The 20,341-nt window shown below is 33.6% G+C and overlaps 2 protein-coding genes across 2 annotated transcripts; both read left to right on the top strand.

Annotated features, from left to right (window-relative positions):
* Positions 1 to 2,276: 2,276 nt before the first annotated feature.
* LOC110021991 (D-amino-acid transaminase, chloroplastic-like) lies at positions 2,277 to 6,900 on the top strand. The gene is made up of 5 exons (XM_020720742.1): positions 2,277 to 2,436; positions 2,534 to 2,577; positions 4,437 to 4,612; positions 5,531 to 6,204; positions 6,431 to 6,900. The coding sequence occupies exons 1-5, from the start codon at positions 2,397 to 2,399 to the stop codon at positions 6,550 to 6,552; spliced, it is 1,056 nt and encodes a 351-aa protein (XP_020576401.1). The 5' UTR covers positions 2,277 to 2,396; the 3' UTR covers positions 6,553 to 6,900.
* Positions 6,901 to 13,913: 7,013 nt separating this feature from the next.
* Positions 13,914 to 17,094, top strand: LOC110022000 (reticulon-like protein B18). The gene is made up of 8 exons (XM_020720758.1): positions 13,914 to 14,663; positions 15,096 to 15,258; positions 15,449 to 15,523; positions 15,607 to 15,751; positions 15,826 to 15,895; positions 15,978 to 16,043; positions 16,159 to 16,281; positions 16,703 to 17,094. The coding sequence occupies exons 1-8, from the start codon at positions 14,150 to 14,152 to the stop codon at positions 16,861 to 16,863; spliced, it is 1,317 nt and encodes a 438-aa protein (XP_020576417.1). The 5' UTR covers positions 13,914 to 14,149; the 3' UTR covers positions 16,864 to 17,094.
* Positions 17,095 to 20,341: the final 3,247 nt, after the last annotated feature.

The raw sequence follows: 20,341 nt of genomic DNA, 5'->3' as shown, positions 1-20,341 counted from the left end.
TATATATATAATCACAGAAAAAAAAATGATGCAAATATTTTTTTCAAAATTTTATGTTTTAAAAAAATAAAGACTGAAATGAATTGTAACAATATTTCAAATAAATAGGAAAACATAATACAATTCAAACCTAAACTATAAATTTTGACTTTTATCTCTGATAATGACACCAAAAAATTGATGATTGAAATTTGTTATAAGACAGGTTGGTTAATCACGCAAGTATAATCGTCGAAGTGACAAAAGTGAAAGTCCTAATAGTCCTAAAAGAGCAGAAAATAAAAAAAAATTAGTACCAGAAAAGCCAGAGAAATTATGAGTCGTTAAGAGATGATGAGGTTCATGCTCCTATGACACAGATGTAGTGTTCTGTCTATATTTTTCCTATGACTTTCTCTTCGTGATAGTTGACAACCAAATACACAATCTTTTTTAGTCTATGACTACATCATAAGAAAGTTAGACATCATATTAAAGTTAATAAAGACTTAACCATGCAGTATTTCCCAGGATTCCTTGGATCCTCTATCTTGGTTGCAATTTTTTAATAGCTTAATATGTCTATTTTATAAGACAATTGAGTGTTAATGTACTAGTTCTTCTTGGTGACGGTTAGAAGTCTTATACTACAAGGGTTTTTAACATACTGTCGGGTTTAAATCAAAGTGAATTAAGGACAAAAAGTTTACAAGTCAACATATAAAATTTAAAGCCACGAAAAATGTTTACAAGGAAAACTCATTATAGAAATAATTAGAAAATTTTATCCTTACATCACAGGAGCATGAAAGAACATTAGCTATGAGACATGAAGTGGAATATCATGTAAAATTTCATTACAAACATTGAAGATATAAATTCAAAAAAATACACAAACTTACACATAAGCCAAATTTTCTCAGCAATGCATCACTTCCTCGTCGTATAATGAAACACTCTCCTTAATATTTCTCACACTGCAACATTCAATTTCTTTCTCTCTTATACACAATGTGTCAAATCTCAAAGGAAAACTATCCTCAAGAGTTTCTCACCGATGAAGGAGAAAGAGAAATAATAGGGTTTGGCAATGAAACCCTAAATCTTGTTGAAAGAAACCTCTAATGTGCTATCAAGCTCCTCTAGAATGTCCCAAAACATCTCTTTATATATTTCTTGTCAAATTCATCAAGCAAAAAGATGTCAAATCAAAGGTTCGACGGACATCGATATAATTATGTTTGTGCCTAGCGTAATTGCGTCGCATACCAGCGTAGCTATGCCTGGCCCTCGTGTAATCAAGCCTAACACACTGAGAAGCTATCATAACTACTCTGGAAAGTAACATAATTACTCTAATCCAATATTTTTTCCAGCTTTGTGTTTGGCTTCGCAACACATCGTCAACCCCTATAATATGCAAATACCACCAAGAAACATTTCCATAAGTATAAAATTATGATAAATAGAGAAGAAAACATGATATTTAAACTAGTGACATATCGCAAATTTACATCATATCAATCAATAGCCCTAATAGTATCCTAAAAATACACAATTTTCACTTTCTTTAAAAGAGGCAGCAATGGCTGCAACATAACTTCTATGTACTTATTATTTTTATGAGTCATTGTCATCACATTCTTTCATAATAACTTAGAATTAATTCATGAGAGGTCAACCAACTATAGGGAGGCTATCAAATCTCTTCATTTTAATAGAAGAATATTATACATGATGAAAAAAAGATAGATTACATTTAAAAATTTTCAATGATCATAATTTATGTATGGGAAAAAATAATAAAATCCACCCAATCAATCACAATCAATGTGTTTGTTCATCAAAGTTTAATTCAACTTTAGAAGCTTTTTTATCTTGCTTTTTTTTAAAAAAAATTTCAAGACATACAAAAGATCTCAAAACTAATAGAAACCCAATGTTGCTTGTGCTCAATGAGTTGCCAAACACCTAAGCAATCCATCCCAAACCTTACAATAGTTGAAATGAACTACTGCCAAGTTGCTTTAATATATTTAACTCTAAGTTGATGTCACTTGAACAAAAGCTATACTCTCCCTAGTACTTTGCTACATCCTAAATTACATAATGTAGAAATAAATATAAGAACTTAATGATAATAGTTCATAACAAGACAAAAAAAATTACTTCAATGTTTTTTATTCAATCTATATATTTACATTATATCACCCAAATGTTTTATATCACATAAAAATATAATAATTGTGATTTATAAAAGTGGAATACACTTTTATATTCAACTTTTGGAACATATGTTTATTTTGCCAACACGGCCTTCAACCTCACTCTCTCTTCTCTCCTCTGCTTTCCTCTGCTCTACTTTACGCTCAGACCTCGCCTCCGGCCTTCAACCTACCCTCAACACCCTAAACGCCATGGACGGCGGTTCGTCTCACCATGCTCGCCCAAATCCAGGCATGCCGTCTCTCTCTCTCTCGCTTAACTGATGCATATCGTCAAACAATAGCTTAGCTTTTGCTCAACATCCCCTTTTCTTTTGGCTATCAAGCAGGTCTATCCGCCGGGAAACGCGTCCCCGTTTATTCTGCTGCTCAGGTAAATTTAAATGGAGATTGAAACACTGTTCATCGCTAACGAAAGTCTTGCTGTTGCTCTTTTCCTTTTTCCCATTCTTGATCTGGCTTGTTTTCTTTGCTGAGATTTGTGCTTGCTATTGAATCAAACTTGTGCTTTCTATTAGGTTTAGCTTGTAACGTAAATTTTCTGAAGGAGTTATTTTTTATTTATTTATTTTTTTTTTGTTGAAACAATGAGAATCATGATTCTGCTGAGTTTGGGCATTCTTAACTTTGCTTAATTTTTTCTTTTTCATGGAATCGGCAAAAGAAACCCTTGTTCAGGTTTTTGTGAATAAAATAATAATTTAGGTGATGAAGTGATAATGTAACAGATTACTGAAGAAAACAGACATAAGGCTCATAAGAATCATCACAGATGTAGGGCAGACGCCCCACTAGGTGGAGTAAAGCAAGTATGTTATAATAGACTGATTTTTGTTTTAATATAAGGAAAAAATATTAAGTGCGGATAACGCACGCAGAGCTAAGTGCTAAGGCCAATCCGAATATGTCAAATATTGTTTATTATTATTTTATTTTAAAGAAAATATTTTAATCTAAAATACTGAAAAAGAAATAGTGCGGCCCAACCCAGCTCTAGAAAAAAAATAATGATGTTTGGGTTCATTCGACATTCCATATTCTGAAATCGACGTTTTTAAGTTTAAAACTGTTGTTTGAGTCATATATACACATGCCATTATTGAGTTAGAATTTGTGACCCAAATTTTGTTGGGTTTGGATGAGAAAATTTGCAATATGACATATATGACCGAAAATTATGGGAAGATTATTTTACAGGCTTCTGTCTCCGCACTTGCAGAGAAATATTAGGCGTGTTGCATGCCCTACCCTCTCTCTCCTTTCATTGGGTGGTCGTAGGTGCATGCGACACACCTAATATTTCTCCCGCATCTGCACCCTACGGTATGGATACCCTTGTCGTATGGAGTCATTATTATTATTATTATTATTATTATTATGAGAAATTTTTGCGTACATACCCACAAATCTTATCTATTTACATATCTTACACCCTAAGTTTAATATTTGCACTTATAACACATTGGCGTCATAAACCTATGCCCGAAAAGCTGTATTTCAATCTTAAACAAATTTACATACGTACCCACAATTCTTATCTATTTACATATTTTGCACCCTAAGTTTAATATTTACACTTATAATATATTTGTGTTATAAACCTATGCTTGAAAAGGTGTATTTCATTTTTAAATAAATTTACATACATACCCACAATTCTTATGTATTTACATATCATACACCCAAAGTTTAATATTTACAGTTATAACACATTGGTGTCAAAAACCTATAGGTGAAAAGGTGTATTTCAATATTAATAAGCTAGTGATGATGGCATTTTGGTTGTGATATTAAAGATTTGAGTGGTATGCATGTAAATATGAATGTTTAGGGTTTGGATAAGTAAATACATAAGAATTTTGGGGTATTATGTAAATGCCACTACTATTATGATTATTATTATTATTATTATTATTATTATTATTATTATTATTATTATTATTATAAATGTGTGTGTGCGCACGTATTTGTGTATGTATGCATGTATATTTTTATTTATTTAAGATTTTGTGGGGCATAATGTGTTATTTGAGCCTTCACCCTCCACTTGTAATACTCTCTTCCTTTTTGATATAGTGAATTTCCTCCTTTGCTCATGATTTTTTTCCATATAGTTTTTCCCATAAATCTATGTATTGTTCTCCTTGCTCTTTTATTTATGGAAGAAAGCATTTCTATAGTTTGCTACTCACATATTTCATCAGATATTGATAGTTTCTTCTTTTCTTCTAGCTTATCGAAAAACAACAATTAAAATGGAATTCGGTGAAGGAGAAACCTTACCCTGCTATGTACTCAAGCTACTTTGGTGGAATCATTCTTGATCCATCCATGATGGTTCTTCCAATCGATGATCATATGGTGCACAGAGGACATGGCGTCTTTGATACAGCCGTGATATTGAATGGGTAGGTAGAAAATTTTTGTTCTAGTTTTGTTATTCAGTAAATTCTTCTTTTTTCATGTTCCTTTTTTGAGTGATAATTCAAAATGGAATTTTTAAAGCTGGCAGTCACTTATTAAGCTTTAAGAATAGATTGATTTGATTATCTTATTTACTTCACAAAATAATGTCTATGTATGTTTCTACTAAAATCCACATTCAAATCATAAGTTGTGGTGCATAAAGTTTGCCGACTTCTTCTTTTCATACTCTAAATTTCTTAACTGATAAACATGGATGATCCAGTATATACGCTAATACTTTAAAAATCTTGTTGGTTTGCACGATTGTTTATCACATATATGATTATACTTTTTACTTTTAAAGGATCTCATGTTACTAAAAAATTTCTTGATTGATACATAGTTTTCTTTAAATCTATAAAAATCTATCATTTGGAAGTTTCGAAATAACATGAAAATATAGATAGCAGACGCATCTGTGCGCATGTTGTAAATTTTCTTTTATTATAATAACCATCTCTTATTTTCTTTTATTTTCGTTTATTTTTCTGAGGGGTTTCTTACTGAGGAAATGAAACATGATTCGTGGCAGTAATCTAAGTTGTTTGTCTGGCTTTAGCATTGTTTCCAGCGTTGTTGTCTTAAAACTGTATTGTTGCATTTTATTATTTTTAGGATAAACTTTTCACCATGGATCTTGTTGCTTTTATCTTCATATTGCTTTATAATTTTCTGTGTAGTGTCTTGCTCTTTAAGTTTATTAGATTGAATTTTTGGGATGTAGATCAATCTTATTCAATATGTAACAACTATCTCATTTTCCTACTGTTGGCCTACCCTTCACATTCTTGAGAATCATATGCATAAATGCTTCCCCTGATACTATGGCAGATATTTTACTCCTTGTGCACCTTATGTAGGTACTTGTATGAGCTGGATACCCACCTTGACAGATTCCTAAACTCAGCATCAAAAGCTAAGATTTCTTCTCCATTTCCTAAGGAAACTTTGAAAAGCATATTAATCCAGACAACAGCTGCCTCAAAGTGCAGAAGAGGCTCACTCAGATACTGGTTAAGTGCAGGTCCAGGAGACTTCCTCCTGTCTTCTTCGGGTTGCCCAGAGCCTGCCTTCTATGCAGTAGTTATTGCTGACAACTTTTCCCAGCGCAAGGAAGGTGTTAAAGTAGTTACAGCCACTACTCCAATGAAGCCTCCTATCTTTGCCACAATGAAGAATGTCAACTATCTCCCTAACGTTCTAGCAATTATAGAAGCTGAAGAGAAGGGCGCCTTTGCTTCAGTCTGGGTTGATGATAATGGCCACATTGCAGAAGGTCCTAATGTTAATGTTGCATTTATAAGCAACAAGAAGGAACTACTTCTTCCCACTTTTGATAATATACTCACTGGGTGCACAGCTAAGAGGCTTTTGGCATTAGCTCCAAAACTAGTTGAAAAGGGACTTTTGAAGGGTGTGGAGACTCGGAATATAACGGTAGATGAAGCTAAAAATTCAGCAGAAATGATGTATGTGGGGAGCACGCTTCCATTATTGCCAATCATTGAATGGGATGGAAAACCGGTTGGAAATGGTAATTTTTATCCTTTTGTGCTGTTGGAGAAAGGATTTTTTTTTTCAAACATATTAAGTGCATGTAGAATAACCTTGCATTGTAAAAAAGTCATTTTTGCTCATTAAGCACTCCCAGTATGAGTTGCATTTGTTCTATTTTAAAAATTAGGCAACTCAATCTGATATTATTATGGCTACGTTCTGTTTATGGTGAGTGGGGCTAACTTATTCTTATTGTGTAATAGGAAAAGTAGGAGAATTAACACTCGCGCTGTCTGATTTGCTTTGGGATGATATGATTGCTGGTCCAGAACGAATCTTCGTTCCATATGAAGATGATGATGCATTGCAACAGAGCAAATTATAAGCATCGTGAGTACATTATGTCCACCCTTTCCTAAAATAATAATAAGAAGCTATGATTCACTTTCGACACTTCAAGTCATTCTGTAGTAAGTTTGGAAAATTTTCTTCAGTATGAATAGGAGTTCTATTGATTTTTCATCTTCTCTCTTTCTCCTTATGTTCCATAAGACCATCTCAGCGGGGTATTTGACCTGATTACTACACTGCAAAGGTCTGGCCTGGTCTTGTCTCCTTGTATCATGTTTTGCACTAAGTCAGGATGCTTCAGCATTGGTTTTTTGTCTGTTTCCACGTTGATTGTATAATAAATTATGTGGTTTTGTTTTCAAGTACATTTTTTTCTTGTTTTCGTGTGATTTGTGCTATTTTAACATATCATGAGGGTAAAAAGATTGTAGATGTTTCTATACATTCTTTTACTGAGAAAAAAAGTAGTGTGATGGTAAGTTTAGGATTCTTTGTGGGCGAAAAAAAATCACTATTCTGATTCCAAGGACTTTCTACTTGGGGCACTGATATTGGGCAGTTTTGGTCAGCATTGAGCTTAAATGGAATCCAAAATTCACCACAAGCTTCTAGAGCAATATAGATGGGAAAGATAAGCTTTTGAATTTCCAGTTGACGTTGAAAAATTCCAGAACTTATGGAGAAAGTTCCGAATGTATGATTAATTGGTAAGGACTAAGGATCAGACAAAGGTGAGTAAATTAAGATTCAGGGAGTCACAAACCAACCCCACCTTTATAGATGAAGAGAGGAGGTAAAATCAAGGAAGATATAGTTTTTTTTTTCTCCAAAATTTTCACATTTTACCAAACATGGTCGATCAAAGAAAATTATAAAAGAATTTTCGAGGATAATTTAGTTTTTAATGTATTCCAGATTAAATAGGGTTAAGAAGTTGTAATATATGCTAGAACAGTTATATGGTAAATTATCATTAGTTTTTATCAGATTTTCATAATTTGTATTTTAGGACTCCTCATAGCTATAAATCTGAAAGTCATTTGTATTGAGTTTTATTTATTAAATCAATGAATCAATTGTTTAATTCATAATATAATCTCCCTCCCTCCCTCCCTCCCTCACTCTTATTCAATCTCTCTCTCCCATCACTCTCTTTCTCTCTCTATCTTTAATGTGAGCTTAAGGGACAAGAAGTGTTCTTCAAGAAGAGGATAAGAAGCATGGAACATAAGAAGAGGCATACAATGAAAGGGCCTATAGTAAGGAACACTAATAAAGAGATGATGCAAGCAAGAACAAATCTAGCATCTCTTCGAAAGGTTTTCAATCATTTTGGAGCTCTATTAATCTCAAGCTCTAGCTCCCTTGAGTGGATCTTGTCATGCTAGGCTAGCCCAAATCTTAATATGCTATCTAAAACTAGACCAATATGATCTTAGATCAACCCTAGTATAATATTCAATGCTAGACTAACTTCTTCTCATATTAAATCCATTCATTTTGCATTCACAAGGTGACATAGGTAGCCCATCTTGAGTTAAGTCAAAATGATTTATTGAGTCAGTCTTAGCACACTAATTAAGCATTAGGTTGATATCCTAATCGTGAATATCTTCTTATATACCCATGCCAACCTAATCTAAACTAATTATGAGTTAAGTATAACCCAAATAAAACATATAACCTAGTTGGTTAAACCCCTAACTTGATTGGCTAAACCTAAACCCTATATGTACTGCCCTAGATATATTTAATTTAGCCTAGCACATTGGTAACTAGCATATGCCAAATCGACCTTAAGCTAACCCAAATTTCAAATTAAACTCAATGTGCCCAATTGAACTCATCCCACACGTTGTACTTGATCCCTTCGTCTTCCAATTATGGAGCATGAATTTAGCCTACTTGCCCTTTGATTCCTTCAAAAAAATAGTTGTAACTTTGTTTAAGTTACTCAAAGCTCTTATCATCCATAGAAATTCAAATTGACCAATCATAGATTGTTACTTTTTTTAGTGTCCTACTCAATCCCTAATGATTTGGAATATTCTTGAGACATTTTACAGTCGTCAAAAGTCTTCCTTAACTAATTGGTCAATTCTCGTCGTGCCCTTAAAATTGGTAAGGGTCATCCCAATCCTCTTTATATAACCCCTTTCCTAATATCCATTGTAAAGTTTCAATATCATCTCAATCTTTTCTAAGCTTTCTATCTCTCAAAACCACCTCCTACAATTCAAAGTAGAGCTAGTTGATTAGGAATATAGGAGGAGATTACACCACATTTGATCAAGGTCAAGGAACCTTGCCTAAACCCAGGCGAATTTGATTGATCCATGAGACAAATCAATCAAGACTCTAACTGAGGCACACTGAGGCACACACATTACACCTAGATCAAAACAAACGCTTCTATTTACCTTACTGAGCATTATGCTTCAACAAAGTTCTGCATGCCATTGGAAAGGGCTAGTGATTGCTAGTTTCTTGTCAATTAATTTTCCTATCTTAGTTGGGATGCCTTAAACATAAAGAAGAACTCTTTTTTTTTCATCTTATTTTGGGTAAAGGGAATCAATGGCTATGATTAGATCTTGGTATTATGCCTTCATTTCTCCATCTAATTTCATATCCACCATATATCATTTATTAGTAAATGCTTAGCACTTCCTTTCATTCACATAAGAAAAAGGTAGCATGATCCGATGGTCATGTTAGCTCAACTTGGTGGATGATAGTATATAATTTGTGATTTAAGATTTATTAATTGATGGAAAAAATTATTTTTTGACCAATACAAAGCCTAAAAAATTAGTTCAAATATACTATTAAAATAATTATACAATCATTTTGGAAAACATATAAAATAATTAAGTGGTTTTATTATTTTCTTATAAATATTATTTAATAAATACACATATATTTGAAAATCAATGTAGGCCTTTTGTTGCATCCATTGCATATTTTGGAAATTGAATCTATTTTTCTTTTTTTAAAATGCATTTTCAATGTTTTCTTAGAAAATCATTATAATTAATAAAAAGTAAAAAATAAAAATAAAAATAAAAATTTTAATATTAAATCTAAAACCCCATTATTAAATTACAGATATCTTGCGCCAGAGTATGCTCAAAGTGGCCAAATTACAGAGAAAGCAGATGTATATTCTTTTGGTGTGGTATTATTAGAGCTTATAACAGGACGCAAAGCTATGGACATTAACAGGCCGAAGGGCGAGCAATGCCTCACTGAATGGGTAAGTTGAGCAATCCTCATTTTCCGAAATAGTAAACAATTATTTAACAAGATTTCTAGGCTGGATAACTCTTTCTGATTTATTTGTGGCGAATTTATTTATTTATGTATTTTTCTTGTTGCATACTCCTTTGATTTTTCACAAAACTATCCATTTTGCATATTTTTTAAAATTGTAAAATAATTTTAAATGCATTTCATGGTATTTGCATATTTCTTTAAATCTTGTTAAAAAAATGATTCTATATATTTGCATGTTTTGTCATTATGATGCTTTACTTGTTGATTTAAGAAAAATAATAAAAGTCCAAATAATTTCTTTTAGTCACATTAATAAATGATTATTATTTAATTCCTAACTCTCACAGTAATTTAAGACGGGCGATTACATACAGACCGCTTGGCTCGGCGTCCGGGCGATGGCCCGCTGTATCACGGCCGTCGCCCAGACACAGCTCGACGTCCGGGCGACAGACGTAATAATCTCTCTTTTCATCCACTTTTCAAATTGTACTCACACATCAAAATTATGTAAAAAGCCCAACACATATTTTTTTTATTTTAAAATATAATATATTTTAGCATTTGATTTAAAAATATGACCATCATAATTAAATTGGCATTTTATATATATATACCACACAATTCTTATGTATTTACATACCTTACACCTGAACTTTAATCTTTATGTTCATAGCATTAAATTTTTCATATCAAATAATGTGAAACACACCTTTTTAAGCGCAGGTAGAGTGGTATAGATGTAAAAATTAAAATGTGGGTGTTAGATATGTCATACATAGAAATTATATGGTTTGTTTGTAAATCTTCCTAATTAAAATTTAGAAAATGTGTTCTATTTCTTCTTGGTTGAAGGACATTATATGTGCAATGATCTAAATAAAATTGATTTGAATTTTTTTTAAAAGATCAAGTTAGCTATGATTCATTAATGTACATCTTTTCTTTTAATTTATTATTTTTTAAATATACAATTTTTCTCGATCGAATATATAATTTCGGCTCGGAAGAGTTTTTTTAATTTCATTTATAAAGAAAAATATAAATTAGGCTAGGAAGAATTTTTTAATTAATTTAGCACAAGTTCTGCCAACAACAACAGCACAACAACCACAACAATAAAGCCGTAATCTCACTACGTGGGGATCACAAATTCTACCATAATAGGCAAATGTATCCCAATTTCTACCATAATAGGGTCTACATTCGTAAATGATCGGTTGAATAATGTTATTGTCTTTTGTTGTGAGATATGTACTTCCTGGCATAGAAATGAACGGAGAGCTCCGATACCTTCTGACAGAGATCACACTTGTTCACCGGAGAAAACTTCTTGTTCTGTGCTGACTTCCACGGAAGAGAATCAATCAAATATTTCACTAAGGCAAAAGAAATGGAGAATACATAGCTTATACATAGAGATGAGCCCTCATCTTCCTTCTATGGCCTCCCTCTCAAGCGACACCTTGATACAAGGCCTCAAGATGCTCTCCTCCTCTCTAGCTCTCTAGCTATTCTCTCCTCCTTTGTGGTGGCTTAAGATCTCTTCTCTTTCTCTCCTAAGCCTTACACCCTTAAGATCTCTTCTCTTTCTCTCCTAAGCCTTACACCCTTAAGATCTCTTCTCTTTCTCTCCTAAGCCTTACACCCTTAAGATCTCTTCTCTTTCTCTCCTAAGCCTTACACCCTTAAGATCTCTTCCCTTGCTCTCCTAAGCCTCACACCCTCTCTATTTATAGAAGCAAGAGAGTGGTAGGTGGGAGGTAGGTGAGCGTTAGGTGAGCGGTAGGTGAACGGTAGGTGAACGGTAGGTGAGATGTGGTAGGTGAGCGATACCACATTACAAAAGTGTCCTTTTACTTTAGTTCATTAATTGGGGGTCAAAATAACACCTTTTGAATGAGATAGTAGTAGAATTAGGCAAGGTAGAATCAATACAAAGTTTGGATGCCAACTCTACTAAAGGTAAGACATGAACCTTTAGTAATAGCTATTGGCATTCTTATCTTGCTAGCAAGTTTTTAAATATTATTTTTATACCAACTACATAAAGGTACATTTGGAAAGTTTGAGTTAGATGGGAACTTTCTCGAAATGCTAATTGATATGTTTGAAGTCAAAAGTTTCATTTTTTTTTTAAGATGAAGAGTCTGCCACTAATGAACCAAGGGCCCCCAAGAAGAATCATATCTAGATCTTCCACACGAGCGCTTATTGCGCACGGATACTGCACACAAGTTTGTGTGCGATGTCCAATCTGAACCACTTAAATATATCTTTTTTATTTTTTTTATTGTTAAAGTGGGGCCCACTCTAAATTTTTGTCTGCACATAATATTTTTTCCTTCCACACATTTAAACATAAAAAAAAAACTCAAATAAAGAAATAAATTTGGTTGTATCTCGTGGCTTCCAGAGTTTAATAATGGCTTTTAAGAGATTACCATAGAACAGTCGCTTGCCTAAAGCATAGCCAAACAATGCAAGGTTCCATTGCTGGGAACCCTCATCGACATCTTTATCATAAAATGAAATTTTATCTTCATCACATGGTATGTGGGTGAGAGAGGTTGTTAGGGTTAGGTATCTTGAAGTGATGAGCGCTTTCTAGTTTAGGAATGAAATCAGGCCAATGATTGGGAGGAAGATGATTATTTCATGGAAAGCAAATGGACAAGCCCGTAAGTTGAAGTGAGAGGAGGGAATGAAACCTAGGGCTGTCCAAAAGTTCATTGTTGCGAACGACCCACATTTGACTCATTAGAAAGCTCGTTTTCAAAAAGCGAGCCGAACACGAATATTTTTTTTTAAGCTCGCATTATGAATGGGTTAAACACCAACAACACTTTATTTGATCTTGTTTGGATTGTTTTAGCTCAAAATAAAAATATTATTTCTCTCCAAAGCTTTACGTCCTTAAGATCTCTTCCCTTGCTCTCCTAAGCCTCACACCCTCTCTATTTATAGAAGCAAGAGAGTGGTAGGTGGGAGGTAGGTGAGCGGTAGGGGGGCGCTAGATCTTTGTTTTTTAATTAATTAAAATGAGCCAATTTTGAGTCAAACATAAGCAAAAAGCCAACACGAATATGTAACTCGGGTTGAACACGAACACAATATTAACAAACAATTTCAAACATGAGTCAATCTCAAATAGAAGTAATTTTGAACAAGTTGAACATGAGTCAAGCCTAAGCTTGCTCAAGCTCGACTCATTTGCAGTCCCATTGGAACCAATAGTTGAGGCAATTTGGGGACGACAAAGGCTTTGAGAGGAAAAAGGGAAATGAAAGGGGCGGTTGAAAACCTAACAGAGCCGCTTTCCAATACCACCATTTTAACTTTTAAAAAGTGAAATACAACTTTTCATCCAGTGTTAAGATGACATGCATGTAAAAATTGAAGGTTTAGATATGGAAATACATAGGAATTGAGTGGGATGTATGTAAATCTTTCTAAAATTTGTAATTTAAAATTACAAATAGCATGCAACACTTATTGCACTTTTAAGGTCATTTTGACATTTTAATCCATTTTGAACATGCCCGCCCCCAATTCTTGTCAAACAATAATTTTCCCAAACCTTCGTACCTTGATGTCAAGAACAAAACATGTCACCCTAAAACAATAACTACAATACATTTTAACATAAAATCATAACATCTTACCCTACATCAATCATGTCCAATAACAAGGCCTTTATTACAATCATCAATTGATATGTTTCATTATTTGAAACTTGCCCTGAGCATTTAAACAGCAAAAGGCATTTACATATACACCACAAAATTTTTATTTATGTATATATATTTAATAACTAAAATATTTATGTTTATTTATAACATTATTGTCTATTCATATCAAATTATAGGCATTAAAAATATATTTCAATTTAGATTACCTAATATTAATAAATATTTTTTATATAATTTAGAAATTAGGAAATTATATAAATAAATATAAAATTAAGTCTTGCATATAAGGAATTATAAAAGAGCAAATTGTCAAAATAGTCTCCCACTATTTACATTGAATCTTTTTAAGCTTGGAGAACAAAAAGGAAAGGGAAGAGAACAGCCACCTGCCCTAGAGTACTCACTTGCCCGTTAGGTCTTTCAAAAAAAGTGGACCCCACCACCTCTGTAAATCCATTCATAAGATTCAAACCTGCAAAAACACTAAACAAGGAAACCAAGACTCCCACCTCCAACGGCTATAAACATCCCCTGCTTCAAAAGAACTCTGAGAAGATGTTTTTTTAGCTGCGAAACACCCAGAAGAAACCGAGACAGACAAGAGATATATCTATATCTATATATATATATCTTCTTTCTCCTTCAACTCCCCTCAAAACCCTAATGTGCTCTCTCCCACCGACGCCAGCAATGGATTCTTCAACGCCCAATACTCCGCCAACCCTCAAGTCCCAACCCCGACTTCGATCCAGGTGCATTCCTCACCTCTCCAACCCCTTCGATGATCAAATTGAGAACCAAACCCTAACATCGCCATCACCGAGAAAAAACCCCTCCCCTCTTCAGTTCCCCATCCACGAACTCCTCCTCCCCTCTCCCCCTAAACCGCGACCTAAACTACGCTACATTGCGGAAGAAACCCACGATCTGCCTCCATCGGAAGCCACTCCTCGCCGCAAAAGTAAGAATAGGGGGCTCGCTGCCCCGATTTCCCCGAGGAATGGCCGAAGGGCTAGGAGGAGATTGGAGAAGGAGAATGTGAGGGAGGAGAAGGTGTTCAGTCAGGTGGAGGATGAGGGTAGGAAGTTGAAGAAACGTAAGCAGAGCAGACCTCGGCCTGCTCGAAAGGAAGCGCAGAGTTTGATCCGATCGCTTCCTTGTTCCTGTTCAAAAACGGGTATGTGGTTTCTTTCTTGCTTTAATGCGATCGTACAAACTTCTGTTTCTTTACTTTTTGCAATTGTTAGGGTTTTGATGTTCTTGTTTTTCGTTGTTCGGATTGAATCTTAATTTATTTTTTCAAACGTTGAAAACCCATCTTCACCGAGAGCAACTTTTGTTAAGTTTTGAAAGTTGCTCAGATGAACAGTGACATGTTAGCTATATTTTTTTTTTTTCAAAGTTTTTGACATGTTAGCAGATTTGAACAGTTTTTAGTGGATGTGGATTAAAAAACACATAAGCTAAACCATGCTCAAAATCACTACCTAAATGAAACCGATAATATGGTCTTCAACGGATTCAATGCTTTAAGTGAATTCTTTTTCTTAGATTTTGTGTGAGCTATATTTTGGTGCTATTCTAACTTGGCTTTTCTTTTGAGGTCTAGATCAAGATTACATTGCTCTAGATGATCAAAGTAGCTTGGAAAGATTCTGTAAGGCGGTTTCGGATCTGTTGATGTGGAAGAATGTTGCAAAATCTGGACTTTGGTTTGGGTCTGGATCAATTCTGTTTCTGTCCTCCATCTTCTCATGTGATGTTGCGTTCAGGTATGCTAGCTAATAATAACAAGTGAAACTGGACCAAATTTGGCTCAACTGGAAATCAAAGTAATAATTCATAACCGAGATTCAAACCTAGAACAAAACTGAATCTAGTTCAGCAGCAGGCTCTAAAATATTTTAAAATACTCATCTTGGGATTAGTTTCAGTATCTGCTTTGTTTTCTTGTTATTTCAGTATAATATCAGCAGCATCTCATTTGGGAATTCTGATTTTGGCCTTGGCATTCTTCAGCGACTCAATTAGAAAAATGTATTTCTCTCTATTTCTATCTCTATCTCTATCGATATAGATTTTATGTATGCAGCTGCAGAAGATGAGTTTAATTTTTGCAGAAAGCAAGATAAGGAGAAAACCAGAAAGCTCCAGCTGACAGAAGAAGATGTTCTTCGAATTATTCGAGTAGTGTTGCCAGTAGTCAATGCTGCTCTTTCAAAGAGCGAAGAAACTTTCTCTGGCGAGCCACTGATGACTCTCAAAGTAATGGCCGCATAGCTTGCTGTTTCCTTGCCATATTCTTACTGCATTAATCACTTTCTTCACTTTGTTTTCAGGTCGCTCCAGTTCTGCTCTTCATGGCCAAATATGGCCATTTCACAACTCCTTGGAGACTTCTAGCAATAGGTACACCTGAATGAGAGTTTCAAGCATTCACATAATCTTTCAATTACTGGAGAGGGATTCATGACAAACTTTGTTTTGGCAGGTTTTTTCTCGAGCTTCACTGTTCCTAAATTTTACTCTTGCTACAACCAGCAGATACAACAGAGAGGTAGCTATCATTTAACCATTTAGGAGCCACCAAACTATTTAAATGATAATAGTAATAATGATTTTTTTCTCCTATGTCTATCCATGCATTCACTGAGAGGTTTTCTATGATCCAGTTGAAGAAGCGAAAAGCTATGTTTTAGAGTCATGGAGATCCTGTTCTCGCAAGAAATTGGTAGTTATATCAGTAGCAGCTCTGCTATGGAACATATTCAGCATAAAAATGCGAATGTTTGCAGGTATCTGCAACAATTTATATCAAGCAATGTGAAGTATTGCTCAACAAACAGTGATTGTTAAATTTTCTAAAGATGGCATATTCTTTGGGTTTAAATAGGAAGCAAATAGAACATTTCTTTAAAAAAAAAAGAAATTAGGGAGCAATAAATCTCAAAACTGTTGCTGGGGTGGGTCCTTTAATGAAGGAATATTTGTCAATGCTCTATCTTCTCATTTTACTGCCTCAATTCATTCATTTATATCATAAAATTCCTTTTTTTTTCCTCGGTTTCACAATGGAACCAATGAATTCTAATTTTGATTTTTAATCCATTTTATATGATTGTCTTTTACTCCATTTCCATTTCCATTTTATACTTAATTAGTATTAAATATATAAATATCATTATAATGATTCTGCTTATTTAACTACCTGTACAGCCTTCATCGCTGTGGTTATCCTTCGCTATCATCATGAACAGTGGCCTCATATTCAGGAATTTGAAGCAGAAGAAAATGTTAACGAGGAAAGCAGAGAAGAAGAACAGGAGGAACCGGGCAAAGAAAATAATAAAACACAAGCAATGGCATTTACAGACTAACTAGTGCAGATACAGAAAGTTGGTTAACAAAACTACAAGGTTATCGGCTTATAGAAAATAATATACTGTTTACCAGATGTATGGTATACTGCTGCAACAACAGCTGAGTAGTATGCCTATCAAATGATGTCAAATTTTTTGGTTCACAATTTCAACTATCTACTAAAAATTGTTATATTTTTTTGTGCTAAGTGCATTATCTTTTTTTTCTTTATAATATAATAAAATTATTCCCAGTTGGTTTAAAGGAGTGTTGTTATCCATCTACCCGCAGATGTTCTAATTCACAACATATTGCATTTTGAGCCAAGAATCTCTTGCAAAAAAGGGCAATATTTGTGAAATGCTGTAGGAAAACCTAATTTTGTAATGAACGGTTCAAAAATTATCTTTATTTGACTATGCCCTATAATTTATTAAAAAAACATGGATGGGTGCAACCCAAATTCATTTAAAGCTTTTGTTCAAGAGAGTAAGGCCAAGGCAACTTATAAATATCTATTTTAATGTAATCCAGAGGAATTTTTCAATGAGCATTTGCATAATATCTCACACCTAATATCAAAGCTTGGTCCGGGACTTGGAATTCACAACACGGGTACAGACGGTCAGACGATGGGAGTTAATATTTTTCATATTTAATTTCTAACCTAGCTATTGACAAATAAAAGAGTCATTAATAAAATTAATTTAAAGCAATATATTTAAAGTTACCTCATTATTAGTTATCTGGGTTTTCTATAAACGTTCTCTTTTCTAATGCTCATCGTTAATCGTTTAATTAACCTAAAAAAGTTTGTTTAAATTAATGAGTTAAGGAAGTCAATAAATACTCATACTCATAAACTACAACAGTAAAAGAAAAAATGACAATATGCATGTCAGTTCAGTTTCTTTATAAATCAATATAAACATTTAACATGTTATTCAAAGAGTTTATATCAATATTGCATCAATATTATTTCATATTTATACAACTGTCAGTTAAGCTTATTCATAAATCAATATAAACATTTAGCATGTTATTCAAAGAGTTTATATCAATATTACATCAACATTATTTTATATTTATACAACTGTCATAGGAGTACCGTATAAAAATTTATACCAATTAAGATACTTCAATTAATATCTTTTTTCATTTATGTGCATGATCATCTTAGCGTTCTCTCTCCAATACCATCAAAGGGTGACTCAATCATAGTCAATAAAAATATCACATACAAGCATTCAATAAAAATATCATTTTCTCATAAAAAAATATTTATTTCTCATTTGCATGGTAGTTAAATCATTCAATAATGATGTACACATGTAACATTCCTTCAATATGAACAAAAGTTCAATAGAATTCAAAATCATGATTTGTTGTCATTTATCATATAACTAATGAAAGTATCAATTAATGCATTCGGTCTAAAAGAAGCAAAATACCACCATAGTAAAAAAAGCTTAAGTAACTCACCTCGATCACTGATGATTCAAAACGTTCTTTTCACTTATCGCCAATGAGAAACCAAAAGTCAAATAAATAAGAAATTATAATTATTTTATTATATGTTAATCTTATTGTAAAAAGACAATTTGTCTTTATTTGAACCTTTGATGTATCATATTACTTTAATTATTATCTTCATTTAATTATTTCTTTTAAACAATTTAAGCTTAATAAAATTATTTATAATAATGTTGGTTCTCCTAATTTAACTTTGTAGTTACTTTATGTAATTTGTATCTGTCCCATTAGTCCTATAAATATACATACATTGATATTTATAATAATTTCTTATTAAATAAATATTAAAATCAAATTCTAATCATTCTTACTATAAAACATCTTTAGCTTAAAATCCAATCATTAAAACCTTATTATTAAAAATTAATAATTAATATTATAATAAATTTATAAATTTATCGTTTAAAACCCTTGCGTTACCTTTGGCTCAAACACCTCTCTGCACGTGTGACTTCTGATTCCCACAAGGGTCGGCCCAACGCTACGAAAAAATATTACATCAGTACTACGCACGTTAAAATAACGTGCGTAGCCAATTAAATCACACCACGATATCTCGCGCGACAGAGCAAATAAAACGGCGCAGTAACACGGAGAATATTCCCCTCTGTGTTATTCAGATTAAATCACGCCACAATATCTCGCGCGACAGAGCAAATAAAACAGTGCAGTAACACGGAGAATATTCCCCTTTGTGTTATTGCGCGTTATTCATGTGTTATTGCGTGTTATTCATGTGTTATTCATGTGTTATTGTGTTATTATAACACCAAGAATATTCTCAGGACACAATAACAGATGAATAACACACAATAACACTTGAATAACACGAGAAATATTCTCGATAGAGAAAAAAACGGTGCAGTAACACGGGGGAATATTCTCTCCCGTGTTTTTCTTGTGTTATTGTGTATTATTCATGTGTTATTCATGTGTTATTCATGTGTTATTGTGTTATTATAACACCAGGAATATTTTTAGGACACAATAACACATGAATAACACACAATAACACATGAATAACACGGGAGAATATTCTCCGTGTTAAGTATCGTGGTGTGATTTTATTGGCTACGCACGTTACTCTACGTGCCTCTACGTGCGTAGTACTGATGTAATATTTTTTCCAACGCTACACATGTGAGATCTTCCTCCGACACACCCTTCCACTGTATGATACTCTCGTCAACTCCTCTAAGCTGAATAAAGACGTCGTTTGACACCGACGTCAGGATCAAGTGTGCAGGAACTCTCGCACACGTCGCCTCTTCTGCACAACAGCGGCATCGCCTCTTGCCCCGCTCGACACCAACAAGAGAACTCCCACCTCTCCTCTGCTCAACTATGTTTCCTCCCACTCGAGACCGTGACGCCTCTACTCTCATCTCTGCAAGTAGGTAAAACTCACCCTATCGCGTGATTCATAAAGCGAGTGCACTTTTCCGGCTTTCATACGCTCGCTTCCACTTCTTCAGTTGTTCATTTCATCTCCCTTCTTTGTATACCCGACTTCTCACTTCCTCTCTCACCTTCTTGACTCTTCGATTCTTATTTCCCAGCAACGAGACATTACACCTAAACAACTTTAATATTTACTTACAACACTCAAATCTTTAATATCACATCAAAAATAGCATTATTACACCTTTTTTTAAAAATGAAATGCACAATTTAATGTATAATTTTAAAGCACCAAAGTGTTATGCATCTAAATATAGAAGTTTAGGTGTGAGATACATAAATACACAAGAATTGTGTGTTATGTATGTAAATTCCTCATTTTTAATCTCTGTAGAACCTAGACTGATCTAAGAATAGAAGAAAGCCTCCTCTCATCTCCTCTCTTCGAAGTAATGGTTGTTGATGAACTTCATCCACCTATAGAACAATGATCCATAGAGTTCACATTTTGATGCTCTTGTTGAGACATGACAAGAAGGAATAAAAAATCTCAAGTTCATG

The sequence above is a fragment of the Phalaenopsis equestris genome, unplaced genomic scaffold (genome assembly GCF_001263595.1).
Source record: "Phalaenopsis equestris unplaced genomic scaffold, ASM126359v1 Scaffold000160, whole genome shotgun sequence".
NCBI lineage: Eukaryota > Viridiplantae > Streptophyta > Magnoliopsida > Asparagales > Orchidaceae > Phalaenopsis > Phalaenopsis equestris.
This window is presented reverse-complemented; position numbering and strand designations above follow the sequence as displayed.

What these genes read in the sequence shown, in the direction of transcription:
- LOC110021991 (XM_020720742.1), top strand. Translation starts at nt 2,397, where the DNA reads ATGGACGGCGGTTCGTCTCACCATGCTCGCCCAAATCCAG. An exon ending in ACAGCCGTGATATTGAATGG is followed by an intron (nt 4,613 to 5,530) that starts GTAGGTAGAAAA and finishes CACCTTATGTAG; the next exon opens with GTACTTGTATGAGCTGGATA. An exon ending in TGGAAAACCGGTTGGAAATG is followed by an intron (nt 6,205 to 6,430) that starts GTAATTTTTATC and finishes ATTGTGTAATAG; the next exon opens with GAAAAGTAGGAGAATTAACA.
- LOC110022000 (XM_020720758.1), top strand. Translation starts at nt 14,150, where the DNA reads ATGTGCTCTCTCCCACCGACGCCAGCAATGGATTCTTCAACGCCCAAT. An exon ending in AGCGACTCAATTAGAAAAAT is followed by an intron (nt 15,524 to 15,606) that starts GTATTTCTCTCT and finishes TAATTTTTGCAG; the next exon opens with AAAGCAAGATAAGGAGAAAA. An exon ending in AGCCACTGATGACTCTCAAA is followed by an intron (nt 15,752 to 15,825) that starts GTAATGGCCGCA and finishes CTTTGTTTTCAG; the next exon opens with GTCGCTCCAGTTCTGCTCTT.